This window comes from Ornithorhynchus anatinus, chromosome 19 (genome assembly GCF_004115215.2).
Source record: "Ornithorhynchus anatinus isolate Pmale09 chromosome 19, mOrnAna1.pri.v4, whole genome shotgun sequence".
NCBI lineage: Eukaryota > Metazoa > Chordata > Mammalia > Monotremata > Ornithorhynchidae > Ornithorhynchus > Ornithorhynchus anatinus.
Genome location: NC_041746.1, coordinates 18787400 through 18799463, shown reverse-complemented (window position 1 = coordinate 18799463; position 12064 = coordinate 18787400). Strand labels below are relative to the sequence as shown.

General features: G+C 48.4%; 1 protein-coding gene and 1 long non-coding RNA gene across 5 annotated transcripts in view; one reads left to right on the top strand and one right to left on the bottom strand.

The window, feature by feature from the left end:
• Window positions 1-401: 401 nt before the first annotated feature.
• FYN (FYN proto-oncogene, Src family tyrosine kinase) overlaps window positions 402-12064 on the bottom strand; it is a 245068-nt gene continuing 233405 nt past the window's right edge. For all 4 annotated transcript variants that reach the window (XM_029047552.1, XM_029047556.1, XM_029047553.2 and 1 more), the window contains one exon: window positions 402-2137. In XM_029047552.1, coding sequence (XP_028903385.1) covers window positions 1929-2137 — 209 coding nt within the window. In that variant the 3' untranslated portion in view covers window positions 402-1928. The remainder of the gene's footprint in view (window positions 2138-12064) is intronic.
• On the top strand, window positions 7462-11293 carry LOC114805710. The gene is made up of 2 exons (XR_005661113.1): window positions 7462-7575; window positions 11028-11293. It is a non-coding gene; the product is annotated as an uncharacterized LOC114805710 (long non-coding RNA).

The window sequence follows — 12064 nt, the reverse complement described above, 5'->3', positions numbered from 1 at the left end:
GCAGGGAACCCAGGACCTTCTAGCTCAGGGCCCGAGCCCGTTCCACTACGCCACGCTGCTTCTCGCTGTGCCCTGCTGCAGTAAAAAGGAAAGAGCCAGGGCCCACCAAGCGTCCCCGTGACCGGACCTGTTTTCTTTTTTCTCTTTTCCATTTGGACGCTGATAGAGCACCGCCCTCCAGGGAGTGGTATGGTGGCCCTGGAGATGACTACCTCTTCCCTGGACTGGCTCTCTTGGTCTTGGGACGAAGGCCCCGCCCAGGTCCACCGTTAGAATCCCACTTCTCGGGCACCTGCACCCACTTCTCTGCCACCTCCTGGGCTGTCTTATCTCCTCTTGAGCCAGGAACACGTTACGGAACCACGAAAATCACCTCCAGGACTTCAACAAAGGAACGAAAATCCAAATGGAAAATGCTCTTTTTTAATAACTAAATTAAGAAAGTTAAACAGTTTTAAAATGTAAACTTGCAAAGAAACCATAACAAAAAGTGATTAAGGTTTTTTTTTTAAATCTGCAACTCAGTATTAAAAACTTAATAGAAATAGAAAGGAGGGGGGTTGGGTCTTTTTTTGTCGTTTTGCTTTGTTTCGGTTAAACATAAGTAATTCAAGGTCGGTACAGACAGACGACTGAAAACGTAATACTCTGTTCTGCGCATCCCCGTGAAATGTGAAGCAGTGCATAGTAATTCCACTGGAGAACTCTCAGACATATAGAAAGTAACTTCATTAGCGGTACAGGACATTTAAAACACTCATTTTCAATGGGCAGAGTGGCACAAAAGTCAGAAGATCCTAGTTCTAGCAGTGGAGCAGGTTGTCGTGACTAAAACGCTCTGGGTTTTAGACCATTAACTGAGGTTACGAAGTTTATTAAATAAAAGGGATCGAAACGTTTCAGTATACGTTCTGGGTTTTTTTTTTGTTTCGTGTGTGTGTGTGTGTTGGAACGAGAAGTGCTTGTAGTAGCCTTCTTCTAGTTCGGTCGGTCCTACTGTTTAGTTTTCTTGCTTAATACGTTCACTTTAATTTGAAGGACAGATCGGGTAACGTGCCGTTGTCGAACACTGGAAACGTGTCTGTAAAAATCCAGGCCATGGTTCCTGAAAAGAGCAAAGTTACAACCATCTACGGGTACAGATTCATCAACAAAAAAGTGCAATCCAATTAAAAAACGATTCATGCTTAGCCAGAGCCAAAAATCAGACCACTGGTTTTTTTCCAATAACCCCAGTGTTTTTACGTCGCAGGAAAATGATCGCCCTCTGGGTACTGCAGACCTGCGCCCGGCGATTCGGAACAAGTTCTCTGCAAGAGTGCCCGCATACTGTATGTACAGGTATGTATATATATTATATATATATTTATATTTATAAAAAAGCAAAAACAAAAACAAAAACAAAAAACACCTGTCCTGATTTTTTTTTTTTGTTAAACATGAAAAAAAATTTATTGTTTTAGACAAAGAGGCCACTTTTGGAAAATAATACTTTTTTAGTTGAGTCGGGGTGAAGATGGAGTTAAAATCACATAGGATCTGCATTTAAAAAAAGGAAAGCAATAGGATCAGTTATTGGCACCGAGTAACTATTTACACTGACCAGAGGTTTGCCGCTTACAGAACACGGACGCAATGCATTTTCCGGAGTCTTCCATTCGGAAGTAATGAGTTCGTTGGCTCCTCTCCGCGGAGGACGAGGGGATTTCGGGCCGAGCGGTCGTCGGCAGGGGTCGGCGGAAGTTCTTGAACTTCGGACTCACGTGCGATCTGATCCCGGAAGATGCCGCACTGAGGTGCAGCTGGTTACTTTATTGGAAGCTAATGGGGTGGGGGTGGGACTGGGGGCCGGCGGGGGCCCTGGTTGGGGCGGGGGGTGGGTGGAGGGGAAGCCCCCGGGTTAACGACTAGCTCTGCGGACCTGGAATCTACAGGTTTTCACCAGGCTGGTACTGGGGTTCTGTTGCGGTAAAGTAGTCTTCCAGAAAACCCTGCAAATACTCAAAAGTGGGACGCTCTTCGGGGTCTTTTTTCCAGCAGTGAATCATAAGCTCATGCAAGGAGATGGGGCAGTCCTGAGGACATGGCATCCTGTAACCACGTTCCACTTGCTCCAAGACTTCCCGGTTATTCATGCCTAAGAGGGAAAGGAGAGTGAGATGCCGCGCGTCACGTTCGCCGAGGGGGCAGCGCGGTCCAACGGCCGGCGGCCGGTGGCGGGGGCTACCGGGGCGCGGAGGCTAGAGCCCGGGCCTGCGAGTCAGAAGGTCGGGGGTTCTAATCCTGGCTCTTGCCACCTGTCCGCTGTGTGACCTCGGGCAAGTCACCTCACGTCTCTGGGCCTCAGTTATCTCATCCGTAAAACGGGCATCAGGACCGCGAGCCCCTGAGGGACGGGGACCGTGTCCGACTCCATTTGCTTACATCCAGCCCAGCGCTGAGTACGGTGTCTGGCGTGCAGTAAAGTGCTTAACGTATACCGTCATTATTATTATTATTTCGCGCTACCGTGGGCCTCGCCTCAGCCAGCCGGCGAAGCTCTCCTCCGCCTCCACCGTCTCCCCAGCTCTGTCCCAGAGGCTGACGGGAACGCGGGAGCGGGAGGAGGAGGACGAGAATCGGGCCGTGAGTGGTGGTCCCGGAGGCGAGACCCGAAGGGCCGCGGACAGGCAGCGGCCGTCGTCGCAGGAGCCGAGAAGCCGGCTGGGCTAGCCCGGGGGCTTCGCTTCCTGGCCGGGGGAAGCCCGTCCTCCCTCTCTGCGGCCCAGACTGGGGACCCCTCCCGGAGTTGGAGAGTGACAGCCGAAGCAGGGAAGGGGTCACTCCAGGGTCCTTTCTGCACAGCCCCCCTTCTACTGCGTCTGGGCGGGCGTCCGGCCTGTCGCTCCCTAGTTACGCCGCTGTACTTGCCCTCATTAAAAATAAACATCGGCTGAGGGCCAACTGGATGCTACACGGAATTAGGCATGATCCCTCTTCAGGAGGATTGGGGACTGACTTTTTTTTTCCCCATGTTGAACCTTTTCTTTTCGTCGGCCAAATGTTCCCTTTAAACACGCACTCCCGCGCGCGTAAAAACCCAATAACCCCTAGTTTATAACCCTTATAAAGTGCTTTTATATACTTCACAAATAAGCTTTATTCTACCTGCAGCAAAAGTGCCGGCTCCGCGCTGCAGCTCCGGCAGGGAGAGGGAGGAAGGGCAGGGTGAGGCGAGCTCCCGGCCCGTTCCCGGATGAGCCGGGAGGCGTCTCCTCTGGGAGTCCGCGGCGCTGCACGGGCTGTCCCTGATGACCCCGGGAGCCGGCCCAGGAAGAGCTCCCCGAGGCCGCGGTGGCCCGGGGTCACGGCCCACGGGGTCTCGGGTCCGGATTCTCCTCCCTGACCTTCACCCACCATCTTGGCTGCTTCCCTGGCAAGTCTTCGTTTATGTACCTGATGGTTTACCGCTGTGCAGAGTGGGATTTGGGGATTGCGCTTTTTGGTTTTTTTACCTAGCCCTTTACACAAATGAAGTCTAAAATGAAACCCCGGGGTCGATTTTCTTCCCCTTCCTTAGATCACTTGTAATAATAATGATAATAGTAATAATAATGATAGTACTTGTTAAGCGCTTTCTATATAAGTAGCTTAGTGGGAGTCAGAGGTCGTGGGTTCTAATCCCAGCTCCGCCACTTAACAGCTGTGTGACTTTGGGCAAGTCACTTCACTTCTCTGTGCCTCAGTTCCCTCATCTGTAAAAGGGGGATTGAGACTGTGAGCCCCACATGGGACAACCTGATTACCTTGTATCTACCCCAATGCTTAGAAAAGTAAGAGCAAATACCATCATTATTATTAGTAGGCATTAATAATAACATTATTATTATTATTATTATTATTATGTTCTAAGCGCTGGGGTAGATTCGAGGTAATCAGGTTGTCCCACATGGGGCTCACACTCTCAATCCCCATTTTACAGATGGTGTGACTGAGGTCCAGAGAAGTGAGATGACTTGTCTAAGGTCACACAGCAGACAAGTGGCAGAGCTGGGATTAGAACCCACGTCCTCTGACTCCCAAGCCCGTGCTCCTTCCACTAAACCATGATGCTTCTACAAACTTGTCTCCTAACCGGGCACATTTCCTCCAAAAATTAGCTTGGTCCATGTTCTGCCAGACTCTCCCCAACCCTGCCTCCTCTTTCCTTTGCAAGTCACATTCCCGTCTCCTGTCAATCCCGTTTTTTCTGGCAGTTAGGCTGACACCTATCAGCTACCTCCCTTTCCCTGGGCCATCCCCATCTCCAGTTTTCCCTATGGCGATCATGGTTCTTCCCCTACTGGAACCCTGGCCTTTTTACCAAAGCTAGAACTGGCCTTTAATCTGAAATAAAAATCTTGGCTCATGTCTATTATCACATCTCCAGGAGACCTTCCCTGACCAAGTCCTCATTTCCCTATCTGCCCCCTCTCCCATGCACCACCCCCAGCCAATCATTTATGCACTTGACCATGTACCCCTTCAGCACTTTTATAATAATAATAACAATAATAATAATGATGCCTTTCTTAAGCACTTACTATGTGTCAAACACTGTTCTAAGCGTTGGGGTAGATATGAGGTAGTCAGGTTGTCCCACGTGGGGCTCACAGTCTTAATCCCCATTTTACAGATGAGGTAACTGAGGGCCAGAGAAGTGAAGTGGCTTGCCTATGTCACACAGCAGACAAGTGGAGCAGCAAGGATTAGAACCCACGATCTCTGACCCCCAAGCCCACGCTCTGGCCACTACTTTAATACTCAGCCCACCCCACCGGCACTTAATGTACATATCCTTATTCTCGACCATTTTCCCAACTGTAATTTATACTAATGTCTGCCTCCCCCTGTAAATTGTAAATTTCTCCTGGGCAGGGATTGCATCTACCAACTCTACTGTATTATACTTTCCCAAGTGCCTAGAACAGTGCATTGCACAAGGTAAGCGCTCAATAAATACCACTGACTGATTTCTCCCCAAGTACTGTGTACTGTGATCTGCGTAAATAGCATCGATGGACTGATTATCTGTCAACTGCCAACTTTTAACACGAGAAAACACCACTTTTTGGGGTTTATTTTGGTTGGTGAAAAGCTATCTGCCAGGCGGGAATGAACACAGGCAGTCCAGCACCAGGTGTCAAGAAGACCTAGACTCTAAAGCAGGGAAACTCTTTCTCCCTCATAAATTAGCTTGTCTCTGGGAGATGGAGGGATATGTTGGCAGGGCAGATTTTGGCGTGGTGACGGAAGAAGTGACAGGAATAGGTGACAGAGCGAATTCGTGCGTTGAGTGAGAGACAGGGGTCGTGGATAATGCCAAGATTCCGGGCTTGCGAGACGGGGAAGCTGGTGGTGCTGTCTACAGAGAAGGGAAAGTCGGGGGAGGACAGAGTTTGGGTGGGAAGATGAGGAGTTCTCTTTTGAACATGTTAGGTCTGAGATGTTGGTGGGACATCCAAGTTGTGGGGAGGAGAGAGTTCGGGTTGGAAGATGAGGAGTTCTGTTCTGGACCTGTTACTTTTTTTTTTGCGGCACAGCCTAGTAGATATGTCCTGGAGACAGGAGGAAATGCGAGACTGCAGAGAAGGGCAGAGGTCAGGGCTGGAGAGGTAGATTTGGGAATCATCTGCGTAAAGAGGGTTGCTGAAGCCCAGCCCGGCCCAGCCTCAGCCACAGCTCTGGCCTGGTTCGGTGTGAGCCCCGGTCTCTACGGACCGTGGGGGCCTTGAACCAACCAGAATTGCCTGGTGGGAGCCCTCCCCTTCTGTGGGCAAAGCTGCACACATGGATGAGGCTGCTGGGAAAACTATACTAATATCACTAATAATGATGAGGAGGGGATTTGGTAAGCACTTACTATGTGTCAATCACTGTTCTAAGCACTGGGGTGGATTCAAGCTAATCAGGTTAGACACAGTCCCTGTCCCACACGGGGCTCACGGTCTTAATCCCCATTTTACAGATGAGGCAACTGAGGTACAGAAAAGTGAACTGACTTGTCCAAGGTCACCCAGAAGACAAGTGGCGGAGCAGGGATTGGAACCCAGGTCCTCCTGACACCCGGGTCTGTGTTCTATCCGCTAGGTCATGCTATGTGAGAATTCCACCCCCAACCATCACTGCTCCAGCCTCTCCGACGTGAAACCGGGGAAACCAGGGACGAGGCCGGCAGCCATCTGCTGGGGACTGCCCAAACCTGACTGGATTTCTTTACCCCACCCCTGGTCTAACCAGGGGACCAGTCTGGGGAAGGTTTCCATTACAGAATCGTTATCGTTGCCGGGCAGGCCGGACATGTGAACGAGGGACATAGAGAGTTCGCGTCCTTTTCCCGTCAGCGGATTGAAAGAGTAGGGTGGAAAACAGACACAACTGTAGTTAATGAAGGGCAGGCCCCGAGTTTCTGACTGGCTCACCCAACCCCGCTCGGGCTGAGGAATGTTCTCTAATCATGGATAAGGGATGGATTGTCAAAAGTTCACTCTTTTCCTTTAAAGATGAAACCGCACCGCACATTTCAGTGCGGCACCTGCTTCACGTTAAGCCTTCGGAGATTGTACTATTTGAACTCGCTGAATTTTCCCCATCTGAGTTTCCCGGAACAAGCAAGTTACCCAGAGCGAACCTGGCATTTAGGATTTGTAACGATCCTCATTCAAGGATCAAGGTAGCTTCTCACAGGAATGGAAACTAGCTTCAAAGTGATCTTTTTTTGGTCACGGAAAGTTTCCCTCTCCAGAGACACTGGAGAATTCATTTAATCACCTTCCCTCTCTTCGGCTAAAATGTGCCAGTAAAACATTGTGATTCATAAAAAACAAAATCACCTGCATGACTTGGAGGATTTCTGCTTTAAGAATCTGCTTATTTCAGTCTCTAATAGAGAGAAAATTTCATTTGGTCATAGGGAAGGAGTGTTTTTTTTTTTTTTTGCAGAACAGATAGCACACACAGTGACCTTGCCATGAACAATTTAGCTTTTCTTTTACCAGCATAATACTTGTTTGGCAATTTTATTCAAAATATTGATTTTCAGTGCAGCACATGATGAATTCTGGCAGGAAAAGAAATATTGAAAGGAAAGCAATCACACACGCACACACATATGCCCAATCAATCTCTGCTTTGCACATGGGGACGATCTACGATCTATAACAAATTCCAGGCACAGGACCAAGTGGAAATACATGGACAGCTTTTGCCAGAAAAGCACGATATAAAACAATGTACCTAGTTATTACTGACAATTTAAAACTTAGCTCTTCTCTCCCCCCTCCTGGGGCCTGGAGGCAAAATCAACAGGTATCAGCCTATTGCATTTAAGATCTTATTTCGCTAATAATGGCCACAGAATCAATGTTCAACCAATGAATGATGCTGGAGGTTTGTTTTTCCTTCTACACACGGTCAAACAAAAAAATCCCTTTTAAGAATTCTCAACCTGTTTCCTTAGCAACCTAGTATTACAGAATTCGGATGTACTTTTCGGTTCTTCATTTATTTAAGTGGGTGCTTTCATTCAGTTAGTGATCACGAAACAAAGAAGAGCAGGTGAGTTACATTTTTTGACGCTTCTCCTTTCTGGTTCTCATCAATCGATACATCGATGGTACTTACTGAGCGCTTCCTGAGTGCACGGTAATGTACTAAGCGCTCGAGAAAGTACAGTTCAACAGAGTTGGTAGACGTGATCCCTGCCCATACAGAGTGTACGGTCTAAAGGGAGGGACGGATAGTAAAATAAATTATAGATAGGGGAAATGGTAGAGTGTATGGTTATGTACATAAACGCTGGAGGGCTGGGGTGAGTTGAGTGAATAAGGGGTCCACAGCCAAATGCACAGTCCACGCACAGGGGAGGGTGGACAGAGGAAATGAGGGCTTAATCAGGCAAGATCCCATCACTTTCATCACCCTCATCACCATCAATGATATCTACTTAGTGCTTACTGTGTGCAGAGCTCTGTACTAAGCGCTCGGGAGAGTACGACAGAGTTGATAGACTCGTTCCCTGCTCACAACAAATATACAGTCTAGAGGGGGAGACAGATACTAATATGAACCATTTATAATGTATAATTTGCAGATATGTACGTAAGTGATGTGGGGCTGAGGGCGGGGCGAATAGCAAGTGTCCAAGGATCACAGATCCAAGGGCAGTGACGATGCCCAAGGGAGAGGGAGCTTAAACGGGGAGCGCTTCTTAGAGATGTCATTGAAGGAGGGTTTCAAAGGTGGGGAGAGTGGTGGACTGTCGGATATGAAAGAGGACAGAGATCCAGGCCAGAGGGAGGGGTCGGTGACGGGAGAGACGAGATAGATGAGATACAGACAGTAGGTTGGCTCCTTCTCTTTTCCTTCACTTATCACATCCCCCGCAGCTATGATACTCCTCCTTCTTGACTCTGCAAAGGACTGGGCTCAACCACAGGACCAGGGAACGCTGCTAACTGCCACTCCGGACCCCCCTGAGATGTACGGTGGGTGGAGAGGGCAACATAAGCCTGAATCTTGCAATCAAGATTTTTTTTTTTTCAAAAAAAATCACTTGGAATCTCAAATCTGGAATCTTGGAGGAGGCTGAGGGGTTGCCTGCTGGCCAGAATTTCTCCGAAGTCTTTATGCACCGTTTACCACTGATCCTGCATCACCTAAGGGCTTAATACAGTGCTTTGCACGCGGTAGTCTGCACACAGTAAGCGCTCGATAAGTACGATGGAATGAGTGAATGAATGAATGAATGAAGAGGGCGGGGATCGGATCACGCCTACCAACTTGGATGTATTCTCCCAAGCGTTCGGTACAGTGCTCTGCGCACAGTCAGCACTCAATAGAAAAGCAGCACGGCCTAGTGGAAAAAGCATGGGCCTGGGAGTCAGAGGACCTGGGTTCTAACCCCAGCTCCGCCATTTGTCTGCTGTGTGACCTTGGGCAAGTCACTTTGCTTCTCTGTGCTTCAGTTCCCCCATCTATAAAGTGGGGATTAAATCCTATTCCCACCTACTTAGACTGTCAGCCCCACGTGGGACAGGGACTGTGTCCAACCTGATCAACTTGTATCTACCCCAGTGCTTAGAACAGTGCTTGCCACATAGTAAGTGCTTATCAAGTACAATTTAAAAAAAAATACCATTGACTGATTGATTGATTGACCTCTACCCCCCACCCCCAGCCTGGGGTAATTTCCGCCGTGCCAGGATTCTCAGGCTGGCGTTTTACCTGTGTGACATCATGTCGGCGGGTGGAATTAGGGGCACCGGAGACAATGTTCGATGGCATATGCCAACACTGCTCCTCCTCCCACAATGACAGTGCTACCTGCCATCTTGTCAAAAGGTTTTATCTTGGGCCTGACGTGGCTTTGGTCGCTTCTCACCATACTTCTATCTCATCCGTCTCGCCGCTGACCCCTCGCCCACGTCCTGCCTCTGGCCCGGAACGCCCTCCCTCCTCAGATCCGACAGACGATTAAGCTCCCCCACTTCAAAGCCTTATTGAAGGCACATCCCCTCCAAGAGGCCTTCCCTGGATAAGCTCCACTTTTCCTCATCTCCCACTCCCTTCTGCGTCGCCCTGAATTGCTCCCTTTATTCACTCCCCCTCTCAGCCCCACAGTACATAAGGTACATGCCTGTCATTTATTTATATTAATCTCTGTCTCCCCCTCTAGACTGTGAAGTTGTCGTAGGCAGGGAATGTAATAATAATAATAATAATTGTGGTATTTGTTAAGCGCTTACTGTTTGCCGGTTATACTAAGTGCTGGGGTGGGTACAAGCAAATCAGGTTGGGCACAGTCCCTGTCCCACATGGGGCTCACGGTCTCAATCCCCATTTTACAGATGAGGTAACTGAGGCCCAGAGAAGTGAAGTGACAAGCCAAAGGCCGCAACGCAGACAAGTGGGGGAGTTGGGATTAGAACCATGACCTTCTGATTCCCAGACCCGTGCTCTATCCACTCTGCCATGCTGCTTTATAACGTGACCATTTATTCTTCTATTGTACTCTCCCAAGCACTCACTAAAGTGCTCTGCACACACTAAGCGCTCAATAAATGACTGAATGAACGAATGAATGTGAGAGTTACCAAAGATCTGCAGGGTCCTCCTGGATTGCGTGTATTATGATATATATATATAAACTTCCTTGAGTTTATAAAACTACTCTGTTGGGATCCGGGACGGACTAAGGAAAACAGAAATATGGCAACCAAATCCCCATGACGGAGTCACGTAGGAACTGTACCCTGGCCCTCCCTTTGTAGCTCCTGACTTGAATTCTGAAGGTTCTACTGACATAAGCCAGCATGGAACGTGCCTACCGATGCTTAGCACAGTGCTCTGCGCACAGTAAGCACTCAGTAAATACCACTGATGGATCGATTGACGAGTGATATCTGTGCGGTATACTCTTGCTATATGCCTTTGGAGACCAGCATCCAGAGGATTTCTGGTTCAAGTTCCTACCACATTTCTCTCCTCCAAAACTCCAACATGCTAATGCTACAGCGACCTTTTCAGGTCTTGGTTTCTTTTCTGTCGTTCAAAAGGTTGGCCACCTCTCTGATCGCATTTCCCTCTCTAGGAAGCCTGCCTCAAAAATCTACCTAAGACTGGGGTAAAATAAGGTTACCCTTGCTTCCGGTTGTGGTGACACGGTTATCTTTTTAAAAATGTCTTTGCTGGCTTCCTCTTATTTATTAAATTATGGTTGGGGGGTGTCTTTTTTTTTCCACTTTCAAATCCTTGTTTAAAATAACTGTCTCGACATCATTTCTTACGTTTTCTCCTTCCTTCTTTAACTGCTCTTCCTCATTAATCTTAACTTTCTTTCATGCAGTTCTCTGCGTTCAATTCCCTCTTAAATTTTACTTCAGTTTAGGCCCCTGAGAATGGCTAGAAGTCAGGAGACAAGTTCTGAGTGACCTTGGTCAAGTCACAATTTCTGTACCTCGGTTTTCTCCTATGTAAAATTAATTTCTACCCATTTCTGTGGTAACTAGGAAGATCCGAAATGATAACGTCTGCAGAGAACTTGGAACAGCTTGGCGCAAGATGCTTTTCGAAATGAAGTACGCACTGCTGTCTGACGTGGAGGATGTCTGCACAAAGATCTTCACGGTTATCTGCCTGGGGGTTTACATTTGACTTGGACTGCAGCCTGCCAGGATCTTGCTTTTTATGCTCCATAAATAATTAAACACATTAATAATGGAAAGGATGTTCCTGACACTAGCACGCTGGCAAATATTAGTAGCAGACCTCCCGATATTTTTGAAACTTGGAGTTTCTGTGTCTGCAAAGTGAGTCTTGCAATGAGTTGCGTGCGGTTTGGAAGGCCAGGGTGCTGGCTTGACTCAGTAGCGAGTCTGTCAAAAGGTTTTGTTGCTTGCTCGCTCGCTTGCCGGGGCGTCACAGTGATGGCACGGTTGAGAGGACGGTACGCTTCTTAAAGGAAGGGAAGGCAAGAAAACAGAGCTGGCTCAGTGCTTGCTCAGCGGGTGAGCCTGTTATGATCAGATAAGCTCTGTGCTTAGAGTTATCTCGGCGTACTCTAAGCACCCTCCCAAGAAGCTTCAAATTGCATGCTGGTTCGGCCCCAAAGTGGAAATTAAGGGCAGGGGGATTCTGATAAAAGGCTGAAGCGGAAAACAAAGGAGCGAGCCGTGGAACGAGGCAGACTGAATACCGGCTTCCTTCGTCTCCTTTTATTTCTGGTGGTGACATTCTGCATGCAATTGGTTTTAAAAGGAATATGCCCCATCGCATTATAATGATTTTCAATGAGGGACAGCCTCTCTCCCGGAGACATCTGAAGGCCAACGAGGTAACGACCGTCGAGAAAAGAGATGGCTGTTCCGGCTGAGTATGCAGCCGGAGCGCTGTAGGCGGTCCGGTTTTTTACGGTTCACTTCCAGGGAGACCCTCTGTTATCCTTTTCCGACCATCCTTCCCTTCTCTCGCACCTTTGTCTTCAATCTTCATTCTTTTCCCCAAAGGCCGGTACTACCAGCAGCAGGGTGTCAGAAGAATTTATTTC